Here is a 13817-nt window from a genome sequence, read left to right as displayed (position 1 = left end):
TCACCAGCTTTCTCCTCCGAATGCGAAAATATTTTGTTGACGCCGACCTACATAGGGAGAAACGGCCATCATAATGAAATAAGGGAAATCAGTGGTCGCACGGAAAGATACAGGTGATCGTTTTTTTCCGCGCTCTTCGAGATTGGAATAATAGGGAATTATTGTGAAGGTGCTTCGATGAACTCTCTGCCAGGCACTTACGTATGATTTGCGGAGTATCCATGTAGATGTAGACGTAAGGTGATGAGAAGAGAAAGGATCAACATTTCTCAAACGCGCAGCAACTGTTTATGGGACGTGAGTCCATCATCACCAACAACAGAATAAGCAGCAGAGCATCGTCTGGAAACATCCATGATCGCCTACAGCGAACATTTCAGAAGTCCAATTTCTGTAAGACAGCTGATGACAGTGTTTTGGGATATGAAACGTCCATGGCTAATTCATTACTGTCCTAAATTTCGAATAGTGAACAGTGTTAGCTGACGTGAGCTACTGCGAGTTATGAATTCCAAAATAAAACTAAAAGGATGCGACAGAGTAGAAAAGGTGTTACTTCAGATGACAATAATGTTTACCGTTATATAGCTGTGAAAAGTGTAGCGCACTGAAAATCCATGTTTTGATCTGCTGGAGCACCCACCATACAGTTCTCACCTAGTTCCGAGTGCTTTTCATCTGCTTGGTCCAATGAAAGAGCACCGGCGTGAGTCCAAGTTTTAATCGGATAACGTCACATAGTTAGAAAGACTAACTATGTGACGAAAAGATGTATAATTCATTGACATGGTTTATACCACATCAGCATGTATAGCAGGACGAAGCTGTCAGTGGATTAATCAGATTTAAAGATGACAACAGAAGGCCGTAATCGGTAATGTAAGAACTGTCATTATAAGCTGATCTTGTAGTAATAAATTAGTCATTACATAAACATTTGTGAGCCTCAATAACGTCCGTCCAAAGACATGATACGCCACGTCCCTACAAATATTTTGTGCCTTTGCTTGTGTGGGTATCATCTCCCATATCGTAAAGTATTTCAAAGATGCTGTATACGCTAAATGAAATACAGTCAGTCTTAATAAAGCCATATCAGAAATACTGTCTGTCCAAGAGAAAAACGCCCCCTCTTCTCAAACAACACATTTTCTGATTTTGCTGTTTCAGTGTCGCCTTATTTTCCAAACACGTAATGCTGGCTGTAATTTGTTTGTTGCATTTCGCAGGTATAAGTTGTAAAGAAAAGCGGGTACTACACAACATGTGTAAGAATCAACAGGAGACAATAGGAAGGAAAGACCAAAAACGAAGTTCTCGGATTAAAAACCTCACACAGGGATGCATTGTTTGTCACAGTGTTTCCCTCTTACTGTTCAGTCCAAAGCAACGATGGAAATAAAATACAAGTTCAAGAGCGGGGTCGAAATTTAGCGTGAAAAATATTAATGGTAAGATACGCTGATACCATTGCTATGTTGTGTGAAAGTGAGGAAGAATCACGGACTTAGTGAATGGAATGAACAGTCTGCTATACATAGATTACGGATTGAGAATAAACTGAAGGAGGACGAAAGTAAAGAACTGTACCACCTAGCTTAATATCAAAGTTGGGTACCACAAACTGATGTGAAGGAATTCTGCTACCTTTGAAGCAATATCGCATATGACAGTCGAAGAAGCAAGGAGGACGTAAAAAGCAATTAGTACAGTAAGAAAGGGCTCTCGTAGCTAAACGAAGTCTACTAGTTTCGGACACAGGTCTAAATTTGAGGAAGAGGTTTCTGAGAATGTACATATGGAGCAATGGGCGGAAATGAATCATGGATTGTGGAAAACCTCAAAAGAAGAGAATTGAAGGATTTGATATGTGACGCTATAGAAGGATTGTGAAAATTAGGTGAAATAAGAGGAACCTATGGAAAATATTGACTAAAAGAAGGGAGTGAATGACACGAGATTTGTTAAGATATCAGGGAGTAACTCTCATAATACTAGAGGTAATAAATATAGGGGAAAACAGGGATTGGAGTATAACCAACAAACAACAGGGGACGTTGAGTGCAAGTGTTGCTCTGAGATGGAGAGGCTGGCATCGAAGAGTAAATCATGACGGGTCGCATCAAACCAATCAGAGGCATGATGAATAGCTCCTCCCCCACCTCTCCAAAAAGATAAAGTGGAAATATTTCAGCCACCAATAGCATTTGTCGAAGAACACGTCTCTTTCATTGCTAATGTGTGAGACATTTCCTGTCCTAACGATCGCTGCTGTAACAGTTGTCCTTTGTCCAGCATGAATAATTTATGCCGATATTAGTGCATTGTTCTGAATGTCAGACAGCGGAGGCCAGGGAGGGTGACATTTCGCGCCGACCTTGCCTGCCGTTCTCACTTGCTGTTACTCTGGAATGCCAATAACGGTAGCAGCGAGCTGTTAGCTGCTCTGACCTGCCATTCACCACGTGACGCTGTTGTGTACTCACTTCCTTCTCTCCGGGCGTCTTTCAGAGTAGGTGGTGAATGCGAGAAGCGGAATTGGTCGAAAGAGCATACCGTTTTGAGCTTTCACGAGGCTGTACAGTGAGATACGTAACAATAACTCAGCTTATGACTGAGCACACTAGCAGTGTGCTCACATGGAATAAAACCTTGAAAGATCTAGGTAAGTTACCAGCTGTGGACTGTACTACTCAGGTTTCTTTGGGAAGGAAGGAACGTGTTTTTCGGGTTGCATGGTCTATGAATTTGATAAAAGCTTTGTCTATGTTAATAAGGAGGGAATTAACTTGATTTGCTTTTAGAACATACTTCACTTACTTTTCCATGTAATAACCACCGTTACCCGCTACATTTCCGTATAAACATCACCGATACCCGTGACTTTTAAGGGTGTGGAACTAAGCTTAGGCAGTCCAGCGTATTCCGCCTGATTTGTCACCCAGGTTATAGCTGCGTCTAGAGAATCCACGTCACCTGCAGAAAAACTGTCATGCAGATATATTTTATTATTTTAAACAAGGCTGCGCTTCAGCGACCCTGCCTACCGAAATTTGATACGATTGTAAAATAACAGCCAACCAGATGCAGTTTATTAATGTTTTATCATGGTTTAGACAAATAAAAATTTGTCTTGTTCAGAAGGGAAATGGACTCGTAGAACCACAGATTGGAGCCAAAAGGCTCTTGCCTACTGCAGTGTGCATTTCAACCGCAAATATCAACAGTTAAAATGCGTAATTGAAGATAACAACCCAATGCTGCAGGGCTTTGTCGTAAAACTTTTAAAATAAAACGCATGTGCCAATGGATCCAGTATGGCACATCGTGTCACTAGCCACGTATGTGCCATACCAAATGCCAGCTGGATCCAGTGTCACGTCTGTTTTGTTTTAAAAAACTTACGTCAATGCCATACTAAATCTCAGCTTGATCCATTGGCAAGTGTGTTTTATTTTAAAAGTTTTACGACAAAATCCTGTAGCCACTGGGCTACTACAGGTCCAGCCATGACGTGCCAAATTTCACATATACAGGATGTGTGAGCTGCGGGCGTGGCAAGCCCCTGCCTGTCACTCGGGTTTGCTCGCTCCTTCTCGGAAGTACCCGGAATAGGGCACAATTTATCTAGCATTGCAGTGAGTTCGGCAGCGCTGTTTACCCTTCGCTGTTTGTTCATTGTATGAAGGACGTCCACAGGTGCAATGGCTGTTTGCTCAAAAAGAGGCAATCTATCGATCTATCGTCACAATCCTTGAATGGAAACGACAGAAGAGAGAGTTGAGAATGCTCAGCTCGCATTAGCGACGGGTTCTGATTATTTACTACGAAACGACATTACTGTACCATACAGAGAGAATTTAAACATTTTGATGACAACGAAAGAGCAAAAAATTACAACGATCAACAGATGGGATTCATTGTTGCATACATCAAGACGTACTTTACGCTAAATTTACAAAAAATGTGTGTGAAATATTATGGGACTGAACTGCTAAGGTCATCAGTCCCTAAGCTTACACACTACTTAACCTAAATTACCCTAAGGACAAACACACACACCCATGCCCGAGGGAGGACTCGAACCTCCGCCGACACCAGCTGCACAGTCCATGACTGCAGCGCCTAGACCGCTCGGCTAATCCCGCGCGGCTAAATTTACAGGCAGAGAGTACTTGAAGAAATTGATGGTACGAATAGGAAAATTCCAGAAGTGGCCATCATTATACCGCTGTCAGTTGCGACAGTCTTCAATGGAAATGAAAGAAAAGTACGGAGACTTCATATATTAAGTTGTTGAAGTCAGGGGGCATGCCTGGAAAGATTCTTTGGTTTAAAACTCACAGTTGTTGAATTTATGAAATAAAAGGGGCGGAGGAACAAAAATTAGTACATCCGGAATGGATTGTAGACTTCGAATTTTAAATGCACTTGACTGCACAGTGCCCACAGTAAAACATTGCAAGATAACTTCTTTCTGATTTGAAAGGGATGCGTTTAAAAAGAAAATCGAGTTTTTGAAGGGATACATTCTGACAAAGACAGTCCAGTTCCCTAAGCTCACTAGAGTTAAAGAAAGCGTGAGGTTTGAAGAATTCATTGTGGCCTTGCAGAAATTAAGAGGATAGTTTTATAAAGGTTTTGAGGTCGCTGTCAGTCTTATATCTCTTTTCGAGCTTTTTTGGAGGCCGTTTGCCTTTTTAGATGAAATCACCCTGTACATGTGCAGACGTAACTGATTAACCTTCCAGTTTCAGTGATAAATATTTTTACGTTAGAACTGTCCAGGGCGTCTACATTTGCCTCATCTCCATAGTGAGGTTGCAAAAGTGCTACATTATTTCGATCGACATATTCAGGTGAAAAACTTTTTTCGATTATCAAACGAAATAAGTCAGAATTGCGTGGCAACTTGAGTCCGAAACTCTGTAGAATTGTTTGCGTCTGTCCGTATGCCGACAGTTTGTATAAACAAAATGTGTATTATGTCTTCTGCTCACCAAAAGTAATTAATTACTGAAAACTTGATTTTTTTTTTTTGTTCTATGTTGTTGAGAAGCGTGAAATTGACTGCACTGCCATTTAAATGCAGCGCGTTCGCTGATTTCCCCTCTTCCCCCTCCTCGCACTTGGACAGCGTGGAGTGGCGGTCGGCAAAACGTGATGCGAAGCTGAGCACTTGGGCACTCGGACCGGGGCATAGCCCGCGAACCGAAATCTAGGGCACCTTGGTGCTACTGTAGACAAATTTCTATTTATCGAGACCATAAGCCTTTAATGCTGCAACTGATTGTCTGTTATTTTCCAATCCTGTGAAGTTTCATGCAGCTATTCCTTCAGATTTGGATAAAAATAAAAATCAGGCTGTTATCATGATTGTTGTATCAGTCTGAAGCAGAAGCATCCAAATCGTACATCAGAGTGAGAACACAGCTAATGTGGTCAACAAACGTGGTTCATGGTTCTTGCTCTTTACAGTGACACGATACACAAATTACAGCACCTTCACTGTGGTACACGAGCAGCACGATGCATCTGTGCGGAACGATTTTCTTTGTAGAGAACACCAGATTGTCCAGCGTTCACGACCGTCTTCCCCGTCTCAGAGAAGAACGAATTTTTGCCAAGCGTGTCTCCATACCAGATATACTATACTCAATGGATTGCGAAAGTGACTAGCGTTGTAATCCAGCGGATACAATGTAAACCATAGATCCTACATTGCTGAACTCGCAGTGTGCTACCTAGCGAGACACCGGGGTGAGCTCCATATGGATTCAATCCACATGGAAGATTAACGCTCGCTGGTCTTGTTCATCAGCCAGCTTGAGTGTGGGTTTTAGGCGATTTTCCACGCTCATTTTAGCAAATAATGGGCTGGTCCTGAATCTCTACCGCAGAAAATACGATACACAAACAAAATATGTTATGCTGATCAAAGTTTATGCGTTTCAGACTTATGTCGCAACGCTTAGGTTAAATGATGACTCTGGCGACACAAAAGGCATCATGGCTCTAAGTAAAACTGTTAGATCTTGAAAACATCGAACACCGTACTACGAGATACACCCAAGGAGAGATATGTAAAGATGGAGCAGCAACAAGAGAGAAGTATTTGGACTAAAAAGGCCGTACGACAAAATTATAATCTTTCTCCGTCGTTGTTCAGTCTGCACATCGAAGGAGCAATGACGATAATAAAGGAAACCTTCAGAAGTGAGATTAAAATGCGGGATGAAAGGAGAACAAAAACAATATTCGCCAATGAATTTACTACCACTATTGAAAGTGAAAAAGAATTACAGGGCCGGTTGGAGGTAGTTGAGAGTGTAACGACAACAGAATATCTACTAAGAATATACCAAAGAGAGATGAGATGAGATAAGGAGTGAGATTAGTGATAAAGTTAGTAACAAGACTGGTGAAGATGCGAAAGTGTCCTGCTATCTTGGAAGCAAATAATGCATGATGAATAGAGCAGAGGTTAGCACTGGCAAAGAGAGCATTCTTTAGTGACAAAAATCAACACTAATTTTAGGAGGATATCTGGGAATTTATGTCAGGAGTATTTATACACTATGAGTTTTCACCATGACATAGGTGTAGCGCCTTTGATTACTAAATAAATCATCCTGGGCCCGGGTTCTAACTAAGCCATTGGTTAAATTTTGATTAAAAGTCACCAGAAATGGCGGCCGAAGACTTTCGTCATAAGAAATCACGTTCGTTCTCCCAACAGTCTTGTCAAAGAGAGTGGAGGAGCGGACAAAGGTTCAGGACATTTTCTTGCCCTGGCTGTGCGAAACTGCCCCTAAAAGACTGAAGAATCTGCAATGATCAACGGTATGAAGACGCATAAGGCAACAGAAACCACTGCACTGATGACACATCATACGTAACCACGGGATATGTGATCTACAGTTAATAAAGTGTCATAAAATTCCCCCCACTGGCTAATGATAGCGGATTAGTCCTTCATTCAAATTGCCGGGAGGGCCGCCAAGAGAGACGTATATTAAATAATTAATGAAAGCGTTCAATTCGATGAGTCGAAGATTCGAATGTAAGAAGTCTTTAAATGATAGGGAAGCTAGAAAGTCAGAAGGAAAATGCAAAGTATCAATCTAGATACACTGGTGGTCAGCGAAGTGAATTAAAAAGAAGATAAAGATTTCTGGTCAGGTAAATATCAACTGCAGCAGAAAAAAGTGCAACGGGAGTAGGATTCGTCATGTACAGGAAGGTACGACAGAGAGTGAGTTACCGTGAACAGATCAGTAATAGGTCCATTTCCAATAGCGGCGACAGTAGACCAACGCTAACAACAATACTTCAGATATATGTATCAACTTCAGAAGGAGGAGGAAGGTAGAATGTATGAGAATATTGAACGGGTAAGTCTGTAAAGGGAGATGGAAATCTAACAACCATAGGTTAGTGGAACGCTGTAGTAGGGAAAGGAACAGAAGATACAGTTACAGAAAAATATGGAATCGGTAACAGGAATGAGAGGGGAGAAAGTGTAATTAAGTTCTGCGATAAATTTGAGCTGGTAAATGTGATCAAACTGTTTAAAAATGACAAAAGAGAGAGGTGTATTTGGAAACGGTCTGCTTGGCAAGAGTTATAGGAAACAAACAGCAAAGGATATGAATAGTTAACATCAGTTATTCGTCTGTGAGGACGAAGATGTGGAGCAAACATTGATGAGACTCAAAAACATTGTACGATACGCCTTCGACAAATACAGGGTGGTCAGAAACTGTCGGAAAAGCATGTAAAGGGTATTTCAGGGTAGGTTATGCTGAGAAATAATTGTTAAGGAAAGATTTCGGTACGTTGCGCTACCAAACTGCTCGGTCGCACATCTTGGTTTGATGCTCGATGACTTCTTGAAGGCTTTCTATACGGCACCGGACTATCGTTTAGAACGCAAAATACGAGCATACCGAGTAACAGACAAGATTTGTAATTGGGTACAGGACTTTCTAGGAGATAGCTTTCAATTCATTATTCTTAACGGGAAGAAATCGACATATGAAAAGATAATTTCTGGGTATAACAAGGGAGTGTTGGAGGTCCATTACTGTTTATAAAATGCACATAAATTATGTGGTAGATAACATTGGAAGTTCCATGATGCTTTTTTTCAGACAATGATGTTGTCTACAGAAAGATTGTAGTGGTAGAAGTAGTAGCAAAATATAAGAGGATATGAGGAGGATCAAAGATTGGTGCAGGGCCTGGAAGTTGACCATGAACGTAAGTAAATACCCTAACATATCGCCGATAAATAGGCAAAGAGAGCCATTATTGTCCGACTACATTATTGGCGAAACTGGAAATAGTAATAACCATAAAATAACTATAAGTGACCTACTGAAAGTGTAGGAAATGTTCAAATGTGTGTGAATTCCTAAGAGACCAAATTGTTGAGGTCATCAGTCCCTAGACTTACACACTACTTAAACTAACTTGTGCTAAGAACAACACACACGCCCATGCCCGAGGGAGGGCTCGAAGCACCGGCGGGAGCGGCCGCTCAATCCGTGACATGGCGCCTTGAACCGTGCTGCCACTCCGAGTGGTGAAAGTGAAGCTACCACCGAAAACTAATAGTTGGAAAAACAGATGCCAGACTGAGATTCACCAGAATAATGTTAAGTTAATGTAATTCATCCAGAAGCCTAACAAAACATTAGTTCGGTCGGTTCTTGAGTATTGTTCATAAGTATGGGGCTCTTACAAAGTCGGATTAATAGAAAATGTAGGTAAGATCCAACGAAGAGTGGCTCGTTTCGTCACAGGAATGTTTACTCGGTGTGAGAACGTTACGAAGATGGACAGCAAACTCCAAGACATTCGCTACAAGAGAACAGTTCAACTGAGGCTGAATGCTGCATAGTAGATATTGTTGTCAACCATTCATGAACAGGTTAGGCATTTTCCAGCGGGATAAAGCAAGATCCCACACTTAACTCACATTAGAAATTCCCTGAGGAATATGCAATGATTGACAGGCCTGGCCAGTGTTCCTATTTTCCACCTGTAGAGGATGTCTGGGATGCGGTGGGCAGACGTGTATTTCATACAAAATTCCAGACAGCAGACTTCACAAACACACCCAGTATGTGTTTCAGGCATGGTGAGTAATTCCTGAAGATGACATTCGCAGGTTGTTGGCATCCACGCCATGACGAATATAAGTCTGCCCATACCTGTTGGGGTGGCACCATTAATGTTAAGTAGGTAACTGAAAAAGTATGTACCTGTTTCGGTCGTGGACCATCTTCACAGGATATACTTGGTCTGTTTATGCCTTATATCATTGAAGATGGTCCACGACCGAAACCGGTAGATATTAAGGTTCAAATAAAAGCATCTGATGGTTAAAATGTCCGCCCCCGGTAGCTGAGTGGCCAGCGCGACAGTCTGTCAATCCTAAAGGCCCGGGTTCGAGTCCCGTCTGGGTCGGAGATTTTCTCCGCTCAGGAACTGGGTGTTGTGTTGTCCGAATCATCATCATTTCATCCCCATCGACGCGCAAGTCGCCGAAGTGGCGTCAAATCGAAAGACTTGCACCCGGCGAACGATCTACCCGAGGGGAGCCCCTCCTCACACGACATTCTTATTATTATGGTTAAATTGCGTTTTTTTCCGAAAATTTAATCATTTAATACACGTTCATGACGATCGTCTCCTAAAACCTTGTTAAAAAGGCTCGTTGACTTGTGCTTCATGTTATAGCACGTTCCACGTCTGTCAGTTCATAAAATTAAGAAAGAAGTCTATGCTTAATGCAGATGAACCACCACTGTCGATAATGACTGTTGGCGTATGTATCGATTTTACATTGTTGCGCGTCTTTGAATTACGTTATTGTTGACAGCGAAAGTGGATTCCTGAGGCAGGAGACAGTGGTGCCCGCGCCTGCGTGGTTAGGCCGCCAGCGACGCGCGTTTCGCCGGTCGAGCGAGCACGGGACGAAGTGGAGCGGTGAGGTGAGGTGGGCTGAGGGCGAAGAGCGCAACGGGAGGCAAGGAAGGCGAGGCGAAGCACACGCCTTTGTGGCTCTCAAGGCCCGCGCTGACCGCTGGCATTCCGCGCTGGGCAGGTCCAACCTTGGGTGTGGCCAGCAGGTCGCGTGTTGCTTGCAAGCTGTTGCCAGGACGCGGCACTACACCTCCTCTGCAGACAAGAAAACGACGAGGGCCAGCCGTGGCAGACCAAACGATGGAGTACAATATTTGCACACAACGGAAGTTCCCGTAAATCAGTTCTGAAGCAAAGGATTGGTATTTAAAATTTCGTCGACGACTAGATCATTAGTCACTGAGCGCACGTTTGTACTGCTGAACGATGGGGAAGATTGCAAAGGAACCATCCTGATGTTTGCCCTAAGTGATTTAGCGAAACCACCGAAACCGTAAATCTGTATGACCCGACAGAGAAGCATCGTCCTACCAACTGAACGATGGGGAAGATTGCAAGGGAACCATCCTGATGTTTGCCCTAAGTGATTTAGCGAAACCACCGAAACCGTAAATCTGTATGACCCGACAGAGAAGCATCGTCCTACCAACTGAGGATCCAGTGGCTTACCACTGCGCCACTCAAGTTGACAGATTATGCAATAAGTGAAATGTTCACGGAAGGAATAGGCCTTTGGTAGAATGAAAAGATACAAGAGAACACAGGAGAGGAATGGATGGGAAGCTAACTCAAATGGCTCTGAGCACTATGGGACTTAACATCTATGGTCATCAGTCCCCTAGAACTTAGAACTACTTAAACCTAACTAACCTAAGGACAGCACACAACACCCAGCCATCACGAGGCAGAGAAAATCCCTAACCCCGCCGGGAATCGAACCCGGGAACCCGGGCGTGGGAAGCGAGAACGCTACCGCACGACCACGAGATGCGGGCTGGGAAACTAACTCTTAAGGCCCGGTGAACATTCAGGGCGTCACTGACAGAGGTAATACACACGTGGAACGATTTCAAAACACGTCTGTCGTAATATCTTTGAACGGACAGTCCTTGCAAGTATCGTTAAGGAAAAAACACGAACATCGTTTCCGGAACAAATTATAGGTTGGTTCAAATGGCTCTGAGCACTATGAGACTTAACTTCTGAGGTCATCAGAGAACAATAATGACAGAAATGTAAAGCGTTACTTATCGCTCGATGTAGGGACATTAATACAATGTTTTCAGCAAGGGTCGTTGAAGTGGGTGAAAGGAATTTATTTCCAGTATTCGAATGGCTGCTCGAAATTAATAGTATTAAATGCAGATTCGTAAGCAGTTAGGAAAGATTTATCTGTTTTAATGTTTCATTAAAGGGAAGCAGTGGTTGGGAAGGGAGTGAGACGACAGGATTGTAGCCTATCCCCGATGTTATTCTATCTGTATATTGAACAAGCAGTAAAGGAAACAAAAGAAAAATTCGGAGTAGGAATTAAAATCCATGAAGAAGAAATAAAAACTTTGAGGTTCGCCGATGAGATTGTAATTCTGTCAGAGGCAGCAAAGGACGTGGAAGAGCAGCTGAACGGAATGGACAGTGTCTTGAAAGGAGAATATAAGATGAACATCAACAAAAGCAAAACAAGGATAATGGAATGTAGTCGAATTAAATCGGGTGATGCTGCGGGAATTAGATTAGGAAATGAGACACTTAAAGTAGTAAATGAGTTTTGCTATTTGGGGAGCAAAATAACTGATGATGATCGAAGTAGAGAGGATATAAAATGTAGACTGGTAACAGCAAGGAAAGCGTTTCTGAAGAAGAGAAATTTGTTAACATCGAGTCTAGATTTAAGCGTCAGGAAGTCGTTTCTGAAAGTATTCGTATGGAGTGTAGCCATGTATGGAAGTGAAACGTGAACGATAAATGGTTTAGACAAGAAGAGAATAGAAGCTTTCGAAATGTGGTGCTAGAGAGGAATGCTGAAGATTAGATGGGTAGATCACATAACTAATGAGGAGGTATGGAATAAAATTGGAGAGAAGAGAAATTTGTGGCACAACTTGCCTAGAAGAAGGGATCGGTTGGTAGGGCATATTCTGAGGCATTAAGGGATCACCAATTTAGTATTGGAGGGCAGCGTGGAGGGTAAAAATCGTAGAGGGAGACCAAGAGATGAATACAGTAAACAGATTCAGAAGGATGTAGGTTGCAGTAGGTACTGGGAGATGAAGAAGCTTGCACAGGTTAGAGTAGCATGGAGAGCTGCATAAACCAGTCTTTGGACTGAAGACAACAATGTTTCATAGTTTACGTCAGAATTTATCAGGTATTCTCGAAAATAAACACGATAACAAAATTTTTAAAAAATGTCGATTTAAACGGAACGTGTATTAACTCACTGTAAGTAAGAGGAAGCACTAGAATTCTGTGGATATCATACACAATACTGTTTCGATATTAATATCAATTGTTGGAGACATGCTATGCATAATAACTAAGAGTAGCAAATAGACATTTCGTGAAGTAAGTACAGAAAGTAAATAGCTCTACAGTGTTTCTATCGTTTAAAAATTTTATAGTGAAGTAATTATGCTAGCTTCTACACACATGTAAACAAATACAAGAAGAACAGCAAGTTGGGGTAACTCTCTGTAAGCAGTTACAAAACATTAATAATGGTCCTAATGCTTCGAAAGTTTGTAACTTTTGTGCAAAAATAAACGTATATGTCATGAAATAAATAAGTTGAAGCAGAATTTTCGTTGAGGTGATTTTCCATGGGCAAATGCAAAAGATAAATATTGGCTATAATGCTCCCGAAATTTAGAACTTTTATGCACAGATAGTCACACAATTTTCCTGTAACTTATTAAGAAATATTAATAATGGCCTAAATATTTGGGAAGTAAAAACTTTGAAAGTGAAGTAAAATTGAAAGTTAGCTAGGCACAGTTAAAACTTTTGATGTAAAAATAATGACGTAATATTGTTAGTAAGCACAATGAAGTAAAACTATATGTTGGGATGACTTTCAGGAAGGAATCGGAAAATATGAGTAGTGCGGCTTTAATCCTTGGGAAGTTTGAAACTTCCATACATAAATAATCATGCAGGCTTGTCAGTATACATACTGAAATGAATCTGTAAGTTCTGATGATTTTCAGGAAAGAGATTAGATAAAAAGTGGCTTTAATGCCGGGAAAGCCTGAAATTTTTGTACACAAATAAACATCTTAGTGTATAAATAAACAAACTGACGAATGTTAAATGATTTTTTGTGAACTGTTAGAAAAAATAAATGGCGACTTTAATGTTACTGAGGGTTAAAACTTCGAAAACCAAGTAATCATGAAATATTGTAAACGCATAAATAGAAATAAAACTGAGGTAAGTTAGAAAGGGAGGGCAGAGAAAGTGAGGAGGCAAGACAGAAGCGACTTACGATAGCGAGCGTGGCCGGCGACATGTCTTGCTGTTAGCGTGCGTCGGGCCGGAGTGCGGCGGCGCGGCCACACGCCCTGTATATATAGCCTCGCCTCGGCCGACGCCAGCCAAGCCAAGCCAAGCCTCGTCGCTGTCCACCAAGGCTGGGGCGCTCCAAGGCTGCGGCGGCTGGGGCTACGACGGCGACAGCAGCAGCACCACTCATCTCCTGCGCCGGGTGGGTGTGCGTGCTGGGTGTTCCTCCCTGCGTGGACCGCGGACAGAGGCCACGCGTCCTGAGGATGTCTTCACAAACGCTTCCTGCTCGCCTCCGTACGGCACCCAGCCTTGACACGCCTTACACGTCCGCCGTTTCTCTCTTTCCGCTTACGCAGCTGTGATCCACAGGCTCCGACAAG

General features: G+C 42.3%; 1 protein-coding gene across 1 annotated transcript in view; it reads right to left on the bottom strand.

The window, feature by feature from the left end:
* LOC124776540 (extensin-2) overlaps positions 1-13544 on the bottom strand; it is a 28384-nt gene extending 14840 nt beyond the window's left edge. The window contains exon 1 of the mRNA XM_047251570.1: positions 13418-13544. Within this exon, the coding sequence (XP_047107526.1) occupies positions 13418-13441 (24 nt within the window). The 5' untranslated portion in view covers positions 13442-13544. The remainder of the gene's footprint in view (positions 1-13417) is intronic.
* Positions 13545-13817: the final 273 nt, after the last annotated feature.

This window comes from Schistocerca piceifrons, chromosome 2 (genome assembly GCF_021461385.2).
Source record: "Schistocerca piceifrons isolate TAMUIC-IGC-003096 chromosome 2, iqSchPice1.1, whole genome shotgun sequence".
Taxonomy (NCBI): Eukaryota; Metazoa; Arthropoda; class Insecta; order Orthoptera; family Acrididae; genus Schistocerca; species Schistocerca piceifrons.
The sequence above is the reverse complement of the archived record's forward strand: the minus strand, read 5'-3'. Positions and strand labels throughout refer to the sequence as shown.